The sequence below is a fragment of the Chiloscyllium plagiosum genome, unplaced genomic scaffold, assembly GCF_037043375.1.
Source record: "Chiloscyllium plagiosum isolate Xiang-an unplaced genomic scaffold, Cpla_swu_hap1 HiC_scaffold_15, whole genome shotgun sequence".
In the NCBI taxonomy this organism is placed as follows: domain Eukaryota; kingdom Metazoa; phylum Chordata; class Chondrichthyes; order Orectolobiformes; family Hemiscylliidae; genus Chiloscyllium; species Chiloscyllium plagiosum.
Window position 1 is genome coordinate 7,448,453 of NW_028270153.1, and position 12,718 is coordinate 7,461,170.

Sequence of the window (12,718 nt, forward strand, 5' to 3'; positions counted from 1 at the left end):
ATTTACACAGCACCTCTAACACAATAATATGTCCCAAGGTACTTCACAAGAGAGTTTTCAAATAGAATTTGACACAGGAGATAATAGTACAGATGACCAAAAGCTGGATCAGGGAGATAAGCATTGAGGGCTGACTTAAAGAAGGACTGAGCCGGAAACAGTCTGAAACTTTTAGAGAGAAATTTCAGAGTCTGGGGTCTAGGCAATTTCCTAATTCAAAAGCACTTTGTTAAATCTCCACAGAGAAAGGACAGGCTCAGGGAGTAAGGTCTGGATGAAAACACAGCTGCAAATGGTGGAGAAATTTAAAACTGGGGTGGAATAGAGGCCAATATTGGAGGAACGCAGAGATCTTAGAGGATTGCAGTACTGGAAGAGGATCTAGAGGGATCAAGGTGAGGGCAGTGTGCATATGTTGGGAGTAGAAGAAAGTGTTCATGAAGCTCATGATCTTGAGTACGAGGATGAGAATTTTACATCTGAGCAGCAGCCAGACTGAGAGTCAATGTAGAAAGCTTTCCTTTTATGAAAACTTGTTCATTTGTTTGAACTTACTCAGACATCTGTTTGTGGCCTGTCCACGTATGCTATAATGCCCCACAGGACAGGCATGCACACACTCTCCTTGCTGTCGGATTCCCTCTCTCTTAATCAAGAGGAAGAGTCGCTGCTGGCAGGTCAAACAGCCATTGTCAGGCGAGCATTCCTTACAACTTCTGCAGTTCTGGAGTGAGCTTGTGTTACCTGCAGGCAAAGATCCACAGAACATGGATCAGATCAGAAAACCCTCAAACTCAATAAGATATTGTCCTCAGAGTCAAAGGTTGGGCCAGGGTTGTCAATCCATAGATTTAGCAATTGCTCCATTTAAAACACTTCGATAAAACTCTGCAGGGAAAGGGGAGCCCTTGGGATTATGTAACATTCCTTCTAGAGGAGATAAAACATTGTTGGAAAAATATATTTTGTTTGAGCTTTTCATCTTTTACTCTTAGGGCATTTTGCTAGAATAAAATTCAAAGGAAAATCTAGGATTTATTCTTCATGAGAGAAGAGTGTTGAATGGTTGACAAATGGACTGTGATTGGTAGAGGCGTTGCCATGAAAAATGCACCCATTAATGTTGATTGACAGTTAACAGCTGGGCTTTGTTTAAATTTTAAACCAGGAAGGTTGACTCTGATTGACCTGAGAAATGAAACATGCAAATATTTGTCACCTATTTTATTGAGTTGAAACAGGTACGGTGTGTGTTCTTTGTGTTTGCAAACAAAATGGCACTGTGTATTAATTAATATATGTAGCTTCAATGCAAACAAATCTGCCACACTGTTATGGTACAGTAACAACATGAGTGTTTTCGCCACTACAGGATGCTATCATCAAACCCAAAAAGACATTCTGCCTATTACACAAGTGAGTAATGTGATACATGAATTTCAGTGGTGCTGGAAAAGCACAGCTGGTCAGGCAGCATCCGAGGAGCAGGAAAATCAACGTTTTGGGCAAAAGTCCCTCATCAGGACCAATGAAGGGTTTTTGCCCAAAATGTTGATTTTCCTGCTCCTCGGATGCTGCCTGATCGGCTGTGCTTTTCCAGCACCACTCTAATCTAGACTCTGATTTCCAGCATCTGCAGTCCTCACTTTTGCCTACATGAATTTCAGTGTCAGTGTGACATTGGATATGTAGGCCCCATGTCCTAAAGACTGGCAGATCATGGCCTTAATATGTGGGAAATCATGATCTCTCAATATTCTGGACATCTAGAACATTCTATCAACTGCAGGAACTTGACCTTAGGGTTTTTGAGATTGAGTAGTGGTTGGAGTCATGGTGTTAACTCCTCAGCCTTGACCCCAGGTGTAAATCCCCTTTTTGGTTCCTAATCAGTCCTACTCCTCCTTTTACAACTACTTTACCATTTATCTGGTAAAAGGTGGCTTGAAGAGCAACAGCTATGCCTGGATCACTAAACTAGGCATTGTATTTAATCAATCGACGTGAGGCTGGAAAAGCACAGTAAGTCAGACAGCATCTGAGGAGCAGGAAGATCAATGTTTCAGTCATGATTCTCTTTTGGAGAGCCAGTGCAGACAAAGTGGGCTGAATGGCCTCCTTTGGTGCCATTATACTTCTCAGGTCAAATTAAACAACATGTCTCTTTGACTGCTTGCAACAAGTAAGGGCTAACTGTACTCGCTCAACATGTGCAATCAAAACTTGAAACATGGTGTCCAACATTAGATGTGATTCTACAAATGGACAACATTTGCTGGATAGCCCAGTTTGTGCAAGGAATTACCATTACAATCTTAGGATAGTCAATTGGGGTCAGAGTGTGGCACACTTGCATGCACTGGAAGCTACATACATCATTATACAGTGCCCTGGACTTTGTAGACAGAAAAAGCATCTATGCATACTGCACCCATTTCAACTCAACAAAACAGTCAGTGGTTCACTTCTCAGGCTAGTGCCCTGACCAATCAGAGTCAACCTGCCTGGTTTAAAGTTTAAATCAAGTGTGGCTGTTAACTGCCAATCATCCTCTTCATGGCAATGCTTCTACAAATCACAGTCCGCTTTCCAATCAGCCAGCACTCTCTTCTCAAATAGTAATGTTGATTGTCCCTAAATTATCATTCTTGCAAAACTTCCTGATGAGTGCAACACGGAAGGCAGTTTTTTTGGACAATACTCAAGTTCCAAAATACTGAAATTCGTAATTCAAAATTTGTGATCACTTTCGCCCAAACATCATGATTTGCCCCAAGCAATGTGGTGTCGAGGTGTAGTGAGGTGCCTAAGATGATTACTCTCCTCAGTGGGGAATGGCATTCCCTAAATCACACAAGATATTCCCAATAAGTCATGAACAGATAATTCCAAACCCAGAAAGTTATTCTTAATCCCATACCCTGAGCAAAATTCTATGAGATCCATGGAGAGGAGTTAGACTGGGGATCAGAAGAGAAACATTAAATGGCACAGTGGTAGTGTTATTACCTCGGAACCAGGTGGCCTCAGATTCACCGGACCCAAGACGTTAACTTTAATTTCTCTTCACTGATGCTGCCAAACCAGCTGAGCTTTTCCAGCAACTTCTGCTTTTGGCCTAGGTACAATTTCATCTGCTCCAGAGGTGTATCATAATATAAGCATCTCCGAACATGCTGACTGGGAAATATATTCACAGCAACTCTTCTCTGTGATGTAGTCATGTCTTCCACATGGTGGTCTGGTGTTGAACTCCTGGTGCTCCTGTTGGGGGACCTCATCAGCAGCAGCCAGATAGCCAGAGGCTGCTTGTCTCAACGATAGGATGAAAGATCACACCCATTTCCCTGAGCAATGTCCACTCGGAGCCTCTTTCATTTCAGCACCATATGTAGCTCCCTGGTGGATGTCCAGCACTTACCCCTGCTGTTGGAATTGGAGCATCAGGAATCATCCGTCCCTCCCTTCCTCCTTCTCTCTCCAGCCTGCTTCCCCCTCTCTTGTCTCCTATATTTGCAGGGTGGAGAAGGCCCTTTTGCACATTGGGAGCCAGGTGGGCCCGAAGAATAGGAGAATCCTGACCTGAACCCGAGGGGTTTTCCCTGTGGCCCAGCTCAGCATGAGTACAGCTCAGCGTTTGACCAGGAATGGAAACCAACATTTCATCTCCATCACAAGACCTAACATGTCCTTTTGAAAGTGTCGGCTGAAATGAGCAAACACCTTGGACACCCAGTGGGAGACCCCTTTGAGGTTGTTACCCAGGTAATAAAAGACAAAGGAAATGCACATCAATCTCATCTCCCTCCAGCTCCCCCAAGTTCATTAAAGAATTGGGATGGGTGGCATGTGGTGGAAACTCACTTATACTGTTGCCCAACTCAGGCATGCTCACACTGGATTTGCTCTCTGTCCTAATATCAATGGACATGAATATCACTCAAGGTATGGAAACAGGACACAGAGATTCCACCTATTTAGAGCAGTGCCCAGACACATTTCTCACCACTTCCCAATTATCTCCCTCTCAGGCAGCTGGTACATCAGGAGGTCAATCCATTCTGGTTACCAGGTTACCATTTTCACTCTGTTTCATCTTGCTGCCCTTCACCACTGGTTGTGCCTCACACCAACACACATTTTAGCCTCTAGCCAGTCGCATCTCCCTTGTCTGGCATAAACTGTGGGGGCTCGCACATATCTGGGGGAAAAGTGAAAGCCAAGTCACCTAGGGTCAGTTGGATAAAAACCAGACTTTCGCTCTCCTAAACAAAATATGGTATGTTGCAAAGTGGCTGCAGCAGAATAAACCAATACTGCGGGTTAACCTTTTGAAGTGAGCCACTTCAACTCTGGTCTACTCCAATTAATGCTGTTTACTTGTCAGAATATAATTCCAAACTTTAAACAGGAATTATCTGTGATTTTATTCCTTTTTAAAGTGTGTCGGTTTATGAAGGAAAGTGGAATCCCATTCAGCAGCTTTGTAGTCAACATCACACAGTAGAGTAAAAACAGTTATTCAACCTACAGACCTTCACATCAAAGAAAGATTGTAGCTTTTATCCATTATTCCTCTATTATTCAGAATGTGGTTAGCACAGAAGGATGGGGTGAGAATGAGGGAACAATATTAACATGGATAAATAAAATTTAACTGATAGGCTTACTATATATCAGTGAATATAATATTAAAAGAAAAAAAAATTGAATGATTCACATGTGGAACACACCGCCTGAGAGAGTAGAGAAGGCACATTCCTTTGAGGCCTGAATAAAAAAAATACAGGGCTACAGGGTAATCGTGGTGAGATGGGACAGACTGAGTTATCCTTCAAAAGAACCCACACTGATGCATCACCTTCTATTCTGTAACCATTGCATAATTCCATGATTTGATGAAGATTGAGTGATCTATTGATGATTACTGTTGCCTTCAAAATTACAGTGAAAGAAAGAATGAAATGAAATAAAGATTTTCTTAAAGTATCTGTTCACAGGATATGGGCATCACCAACCTGGCATTTAATGCACATTCCTAATAAGGAAGGCAGTTTCTTTCTCTAAAGGATATTCCTGAACCAGATGTTTTTTTTTTTTCCTGACAATGAATTCATAGTCATCAATAAACTCTCAATGCCAGATTTTTATTGAATTCAAATATCACCATCTGCTTTTGTGAGATTTGAACCGAGGTCCTCAGAACATTACCTGGGTCTCCAGATTAACAGCCCAACAATAATACCACTAAGCTATTGCATCCCCTGAATAAGAGCCAGAGAAGGTCATTAAAACATCTGTGCTGTTCTGTTATTGCTCAGATCTTCAAGTGTGGGAGTTGGGATGTTATGTTGAGGTTGTACAGGACATTGATGAGGCCTCTTCTGGAGTACTGTATGTACAGTTCTAGTCACCCTGTTATAGGAAAGGCATTATTAAACTGGGGAGGGCTCAGAAAAGATTTACCAGAATGTTGCTGGGAATGGTCAGTTTGAATTACAAAAATAGATTGGAAAGACTAGGAATTTTTCCACTGGAGCATTGGAGGTTGAGGGTCATCAAGAGGGTCTTTTCTGTAGAATGGGCGAGTTCAAAACTAGGGGGCATATTTTAAGGAGAGATGAGAAAGTTTTAAAAAGGACATGAGGGGCAACTTTTTATGCAGAGGGTGGTTCATGTGTAGAATGAACTTCTGGAGAAAGTGGTGGATGCAGGTATAGTTTCAACATTTAAAAGATATTTGGGTAAGTTCACGAATAAGAAATATTTGACGGGATATGGGTCATGTACAGGCAGGTGGGACATTTAGTTTGTGAACATGGTCGATGTGGACTGGTTGGATCGGAGTGTCTGTTTCCATGCTGTATGACTCTATGACTCTATGACTGCTGTAGAAAGTGCTACTTGTGCGACTAGGAGGCAAATTGTTGTGTGAGCATGATGTTACAACTCACTTAACTGTGAGCTGTGGGTTTATGGGTCAACCACATTGCTGTGGGTCTAGAGTCACATATCGGCCAAACCAAGTCAGGATGGCAGATTTCCTTCCCTAAAGGACATTTGTGAACTAGATAGATTTTTATGATAATTGACAGTATTTACATGGTCATCATTAGTCTATTTTTAAATTCCAGACCCACAGCAATTTGTTTGACTTTTACCTGACTTCTGAAATGGCCTACCAACACAATGAGTTGAAAAGCAACTAGGGATATGTATCAAATGCCCTCCTTGCCCGCATTACCCACATTCCACACAGGAATGAGTTAAAAGGAAAGGTAACAGCAGACTGAGAGAAAAATACAGGGTATCAAAAACCCTGGATGAGTAAGGATGAGAATGCAAGGAAGAAAAAGGAGGCATAAGATGCACACCAGAATAATAATAGCAATAGAATAAGGAAGTACCTCAAATGCAGGAGAGGAGCTAAAGCTGAAGTAAGGAAGGGTAAGAGGAAAAGTGAGGAAAGAATTGCAGCCACTAAAACAAAGAGCAACATGTTCTTCAAACATATTCATAGTAAAAGATTAGTGAAGGATAGAGCAGGGTCTGTAAGCAACAAGCAGGGAAAGCTGCTCACTGAAGCAAAGGATATGGCAGAGATACTAAATGAATATTTTGCTTCTGTCTTTACCAAATCAGAAGATGGTGGCAACGGCCTAGTTGAAAATGTGGGTGTTGAGCAACTGAACAGTACAGTGATGGATAAGACAAGGTGCTAGAAAGACAGACGTTGCCAGCCCCAGATCAGATGCATACTAAATTACTAAGAGAGTTAAGGGAGCGAATTATTGACAGAAATTTTCATAGCTTCTCAGATCACCTAGGGGATTGGAGAATTTCAAATGTGACACCATTGTTTTAGAAGGGACAAAGGATAACCCATCAAACTACAGGCCTGTCAGGTTAACATCAATAGTGGGAAAACTGATGAAGGCCATACATGGGGTAAGGTAAATATATACTTAAAGAAAAATAAATTAATAAGAGACAGTCACCATGGCTTTGCTGAGGGCATGTCATGTCAAAACTCAAATTTAATTGAGTCCTTTGATGAGGTGACACAGACAGTAGATGAGGGTAGTGTTGTGGATGTTGTATATTTGGATGTTCAGAAAGCATTTGATATGGTGCCACATGGCAGGTTAGAAATGTTTAGGATTATGGTCCTTGGCAGTATGAATTAGAGGTTTGATATATGATCAGAAACAGAGGGTAGGTATAGATGGGCATTTCTCAGATTGGAGACAAGTGCCCAGGAATCTGTGTTGATTAGATTACTTACAGTGTGGAAACCAGCCCTTCGGCCCAACAAGTCCACAACGACCCGCCGAAGCGCAACCCACCCAGACCCATTCCCCTACATTTATCCCTGTACCTAACACTAGGGGCAATTTAGCATGGCCAATTCACCTAACCTGCACATCTTTGGACTGTGGGAGGAAACCGGAGCACCCGGAGGAAACCCACGCAGACACAGGGAGAATGTGCAAACTCCACACAGTCAGCCTGAGGCGGGAATTGAACCCGGGTCTCTGGCGCTGTGAGGCAACATTGCTAACCACTGTACCACCGTGCCGCCCACTGTGTTGGGACCCTTGATTTCTCTGATTTATATACATGATTTGGAGATGGGTGCTGAGGGAAAAATCTCTCAATTTCAAATGGCACTTAGCTAGGGAGAATAGTGAATTGTGAGGATGATGCTGAGTGACTTCAGAGGGACATTGACCAGTTGGCCAATTAAAACCAGTTGGCCAGGTAAAAACAATGACTGCAGATGCTGGAAACCAGTTTCTGGATTAGTGGTGCTGGAAAAGCACAGCAGTTCAGGCAGCATCCAAGGAGCAGTTTGGCCAAGTGGACGGACACATGAAATTTAATGCAGAGAAATGTGAGGTAATGCATTTTGATAAAAGAAACGTAGAGAGACAATACAGGCTACAACGATACAAATTTGAGGGGAGTACAGGAGCAGACGGTTCATGTGCATGATTCTCTGAAGGTGTGGCCGGGCAAGTTGAAACAGTTATGAAGAAGACTTATAGGAACTTTGGATTTATAAAAGAAGCATAGAGTGTAAAAGCAAGAAATACTGCTACACCTCTACAAATGATTGCTCAGACCACATTTGGAGTTTTGTGTTCAGTTCTGGGCATCTTACTTAAGGAAGGATGTTAAAGTCCTGGAAAGAGTTCAAAGCAGATTTACCAAAATGATCCCAAGAATAAAGGATTTTACATGAAAGGAAAGATTAGAGAGATTAGGCTTGTTCTCCTTGGAGCAAAGAAGATGAAGAGGTGACCAAAATCATGAAGAATTTTGCCAGGATTTTAAAGAGGATGTTCTGTTTCCATTAGTTGTTCTGTCAGTAACTAGGGGTCACAATTTCAAGGTTGTCAGCAAGAGAGCTCGGAGTGAGATGAGGAGAAACTTCTTTACTCAGAGAGTAGTAAGGATTTGGGATTGTGCTGCCTGGGTGAGTGGGGCAAGTGGATTCCATAGAAGGTTGCAAAAGAGAGCTGGATATATATTTGAAAGAGATGAAGTTAGACGGCTATGGAGATAGGGCTAGAGAGTAGGACAAGCTGGGTTGCTCTTTCAGGAGTCAGTATGGACATGATGTTTTGAATGACCTCTTTTCTGTACTGTAAAATTCTATTGTTCTAATAAACCCCTACAATGATCTACCGACAAGCAACCAATCATTGTTCTCTCCACCCCACAACTTGTGTAGCTGTACTGGGTCAGGATTGGAGAGTAATCAGTGAACAGGCCACAATTCCCACAACTTCAAACCTATTAATCGTGAAGCATTAGATCCAGCCCTCAGTAAGAAACGCACTGTAAGCAGGTGGGTACTAACTGGAGATAATGAATTGATGGATGGTAACAGGTGGATGTTAGCTGGTACATAGGAACACACACAGATGCACAGTAAGCAGGCAGTGACAGACACAGGAACACGTGCACTATCACAAATGAACAACACCAGGTGCACAATAACATATCTAGAATAAACAGGAAATAGTAACAGCTATATTGTAAATGGGTGCACTATAACAGAATAGTGAACAGGCACACAAACCTGGTGCAATCTGCCAGAAACACATCCACTTTAAAAGGTGCCCGGCATAAAGTTAAACTTAAGACAGATACACACTAAGAGGCACACAATAACAGTCATCCATATATCAAAAGCACAATAAACAGATGCACATTATCATGTACGTACTAATCAGATGCACTGTAACAGGAGGATGGGTACAAATGTGCTGTAATAGGTGCAAAATGAACAGCTGCAAAGTAACAGGGACTCTGAATAACAAAAACTTACATTACTATAGCAACTTTAAGATGAAATTAACATAATAAAGTATCCCAAGACTTTCATTGGAGTATTAAAGAAAATTAGTATCGAGCCACATAGAACAATGTTAGGTTGGATGATGTCAGAGGCAAGTTTCAAGGAGTAAAGGAGGAAAACAACATAGAGAGGTGGACAGGTGTAGGGGGAGACTTCCAGAGCATAGGGCCCAGGAAGTTGAAGGTACTTCAACAAATCAAACCTAAAGAACACTGGAGAAACTCAACTGGACCCAGTAGCATCTCTGGTGAGAGAAACAGTGTTAACACTTCCAGTGCGTGTTCTGAAGAGAAGTCATACTGGACTTGAAACATTAACTCTATCTCTCTCCTGACAGATCCTGCCAGACTTGCTGAATTTCTCCAGCATTCTCTGCTTCAGATCTCCAGCATCCGCAATGTTTTGCTTTTGTGAGTACTGTCATCACTGCTGGAGCAATTAAAATCAGGAATGCTCAGGAGGCTATTATGGAGGAGGACAGAGATTTTGCAGAAATCATAGAGATGGGAAGAGATGGGTCCATGGAAAAATGATTTGAGAAGATGATTGATGGTGAGTCTCTGGCCACGATTAGAAAGATAAAACTGGATTCAGGGTGCAGTCTTATCCAGCAGTGCAGAACTGTTGGAGGAGAATGGTGTGCAAGGCTGCAGACAGGTCAAGAGAATAAGGAAGGGCAGTTCACATTTAGTACAGTCACACAGGACATCGATAAAAGCTGTTTTGGTACAGTGACAGTGATAGGGCTTGATACCTAACTTGGGAGATTCAAATATGGACATCAAGGAAATATGGCCAGAAATTTGGGAGGCAACAATACTTAAGGACTTTTGAGAGGAAAAACAGTTTGGAGATGGGACATTAGCTTAAATGCATGCTTTAAGCAGTGTTTTTTCCTCTTCCTACTGTTGACCCCACCCCACCACTCCTTTCCCCTGTACTTTTTCCTCTTCTTCTTCATCTGTCTACTCTTCTGTCTCTTCTTGCTCTTCTTCCATGTCTTTCTTCACTCTGCCCATCTCCTCCAATATCTCATCTTTCTTCTCACCCTCTTGCTCTCCCTCTTCCTCCATTTTCTGGAAGCTATTGTATGGATTTCCTTTGTACTTCCAACTGTGACTGACAGTCTATATAGTTTTAGGATAGGAGGGAAGAAAATAAACATGAAGCCATTAGATTAGCGAATTTTAGGTTGAGCAAATATGTTTAAAAATTTCTGAATTCAGTTTGAAGGTCCTGAATGAAATCAGATGGAAGAATAGTTTCTCCTAGGAAAATGGCATTTAAGGAAATAATTTGCCTCAGTGTAGAAGTTTCCGTTTGTGAAAACATCTGGACCAGGAGTATTTGCTTAGAATTCTATATTATTATTCAAAGGTGAGAAAGGTAACTCAGTGGTATGAGATTCAAGGAAAATACTTCATAGTTCACAGAACAGGAAGTGAAGAAAACAGCAGATAAGCTTAATATACAGAATGGGCAGGAAAGGGAACATTTCTCTGGTTTTATTTTGAGTTATTATAAAGTTATGGCATTGAGAAGTAGATGGGACTTTATTCTGCCATGCATTTTGAAATCTTTCAAACTGCATTATATTTGAATAGATTAGTTTGATTTATTTCCATTTTTTAGTTTCTCCTATGTAATAACCTTACGTTTACCTATTAAAACTGAATCTGCAGTCTTGTATTTTTATGTTTCAGTGAAAGACTGCCTCATCAAATTAAAAGAAAGCAAATGTTATCTATCAAACTCGATTTCATTCTGGAATCTGAATTATCCAGTGGTGACATTAAGAGGGATTGTAACAAGAAGAGAATGCTGAAGAAAGAGTAAGTACAAGAGAAGTAAACCAGTAACTAACTTATAAATGCAGTCAGATCCCACTGCTGAGGGGGTCTTTTGTATGAACCTGCTGAGGAGCAGCAATGTTGAATGCTTTGTCACTCTGTTTGTGAAGATTCTCCGACCCAATACTGTTGCATATTTCTACCAGATTCTCTTCTGGTTGTCACAGAAATACGCACTTTGACATTCCCAGATTGTCAACCGAGTAAGGTTAGGGAATAAAAAGGACTTGCTCCCCTTATATGTACCAGCTATCACATGGTAACTTTGAAGGTCCAATATTTGGATCATAGCAAATGGTTGAATGAATGATGTATGGGTGAGTGGTTGAGAGACAGAATGGGCAGGTGAGTGGGATCATTGAGGTTGGTAGGTGGCTGGAGTTGATAGATACATTTGGGTTTGTAGGTAGGTGAGTAGGGTGTGTAGGTGGGTGAGTAGGTGCATAAGTGGGTGGGTCAACTCATGGCCAGGGCAGGGGGTGTTTTTGGTCCAGGGTGGTTGAGTCAGGGGGTAATCAGTCAGAGGGATAGTCAGTTCACGTTGCGGGGAGATTGATGGAAGTTGAGGATAGTGGGCTGTTTCCTTTATGGAGTTACCCAAGTATTAAATTAATGTCACAAAGCTGTAGCTGCAATGTTACATATTTTATGAAGAAAGCTAATCTGTCTTTAAAATTGACTTGGAGTCTTACAAAATAGCTTCTGAAAATGACACGACTTCTCCTGTGGTTTCAAACTGCTGTCAAAAGCAGACAATCAGACAGTGAAAAGGAGCATTCAAGAATTCCAGGACTGTCTATTGAACATCAAATTGTTCAGCTTCTGTGAGAACAGGAGACAGGCAGAAGGGCACAAGGAATTCCATCGTAATTGCTTTGCTTTGTGGAACAATGATACATCAAAGTTAACATTTGTAGGTGTTATGTTTGATAGTATTAAAGCTGCTGAGGTCAGCTATTGAAAGAGAGGACTATTTGAACACTATGAAGAAGCTTTCTTGAAACAGAAATTGCTTCTCAACAGGAAGGTAGAGGAATATCCAGTACAGAAAATAGCTGCTGTCCTGAAGTAGATTAATAAGAGCCACCATCTGTATTGCCTTAGAACAGACACAAGGAGCTTTCACTCACTTCTAGGATCTGTTCTGTTGGCTGAGCTCACCTGTAGCAGCTTCACAGGTTATCTCAGCTGCTGAATCTGGTCTAAAACCTGAACATCTTTAAGCAAGCCAGGTCTGCAATGCTCTTGGAGACTAATCTTATTTTCATCTTCATACCTAACTTATATTCTTCCTTACTTTAAAACATTGTATTTTATTTCATAGCTTTCTCACTTATTTCTGTAACTTTCAGTTTTACTTGTGTAATAAACTCACCTTGTATCTTCTTTACATAACATTTCCACAGCTACCTGACAAAGGAACAGCGTTCCAAAAGCTAGTGCTTACAAATAAACGTGTTGGACTATAACCTGGTGTTGTGGGATTTTTAACTTTGTACAC

The 12,718-nt window shown here is 41.4% G+C and overlaps 1 protein-coding gene across 1 annotated transcript in view; it reads right to left on the minus strand.

Annotated features, from left to right (window-relative positions):
* LOC122559927 (R-spondin-2) overlaps positions 1-12,718 on the minus strand; it is a 40,710-nt gene that overhangs the window by 12,471 nt on the left and 15,521 nt on the right. Inside the window, exon 2 of the mRNA XM_043710034.2 lies at positions 556-744. Within this exon, the coding sequence (XP_043565969.1) occupies positions 556-744 (189 nt within the window). The remainder of the gene's footprint in view (positions 1-555; positions 745-12,718) is intronic.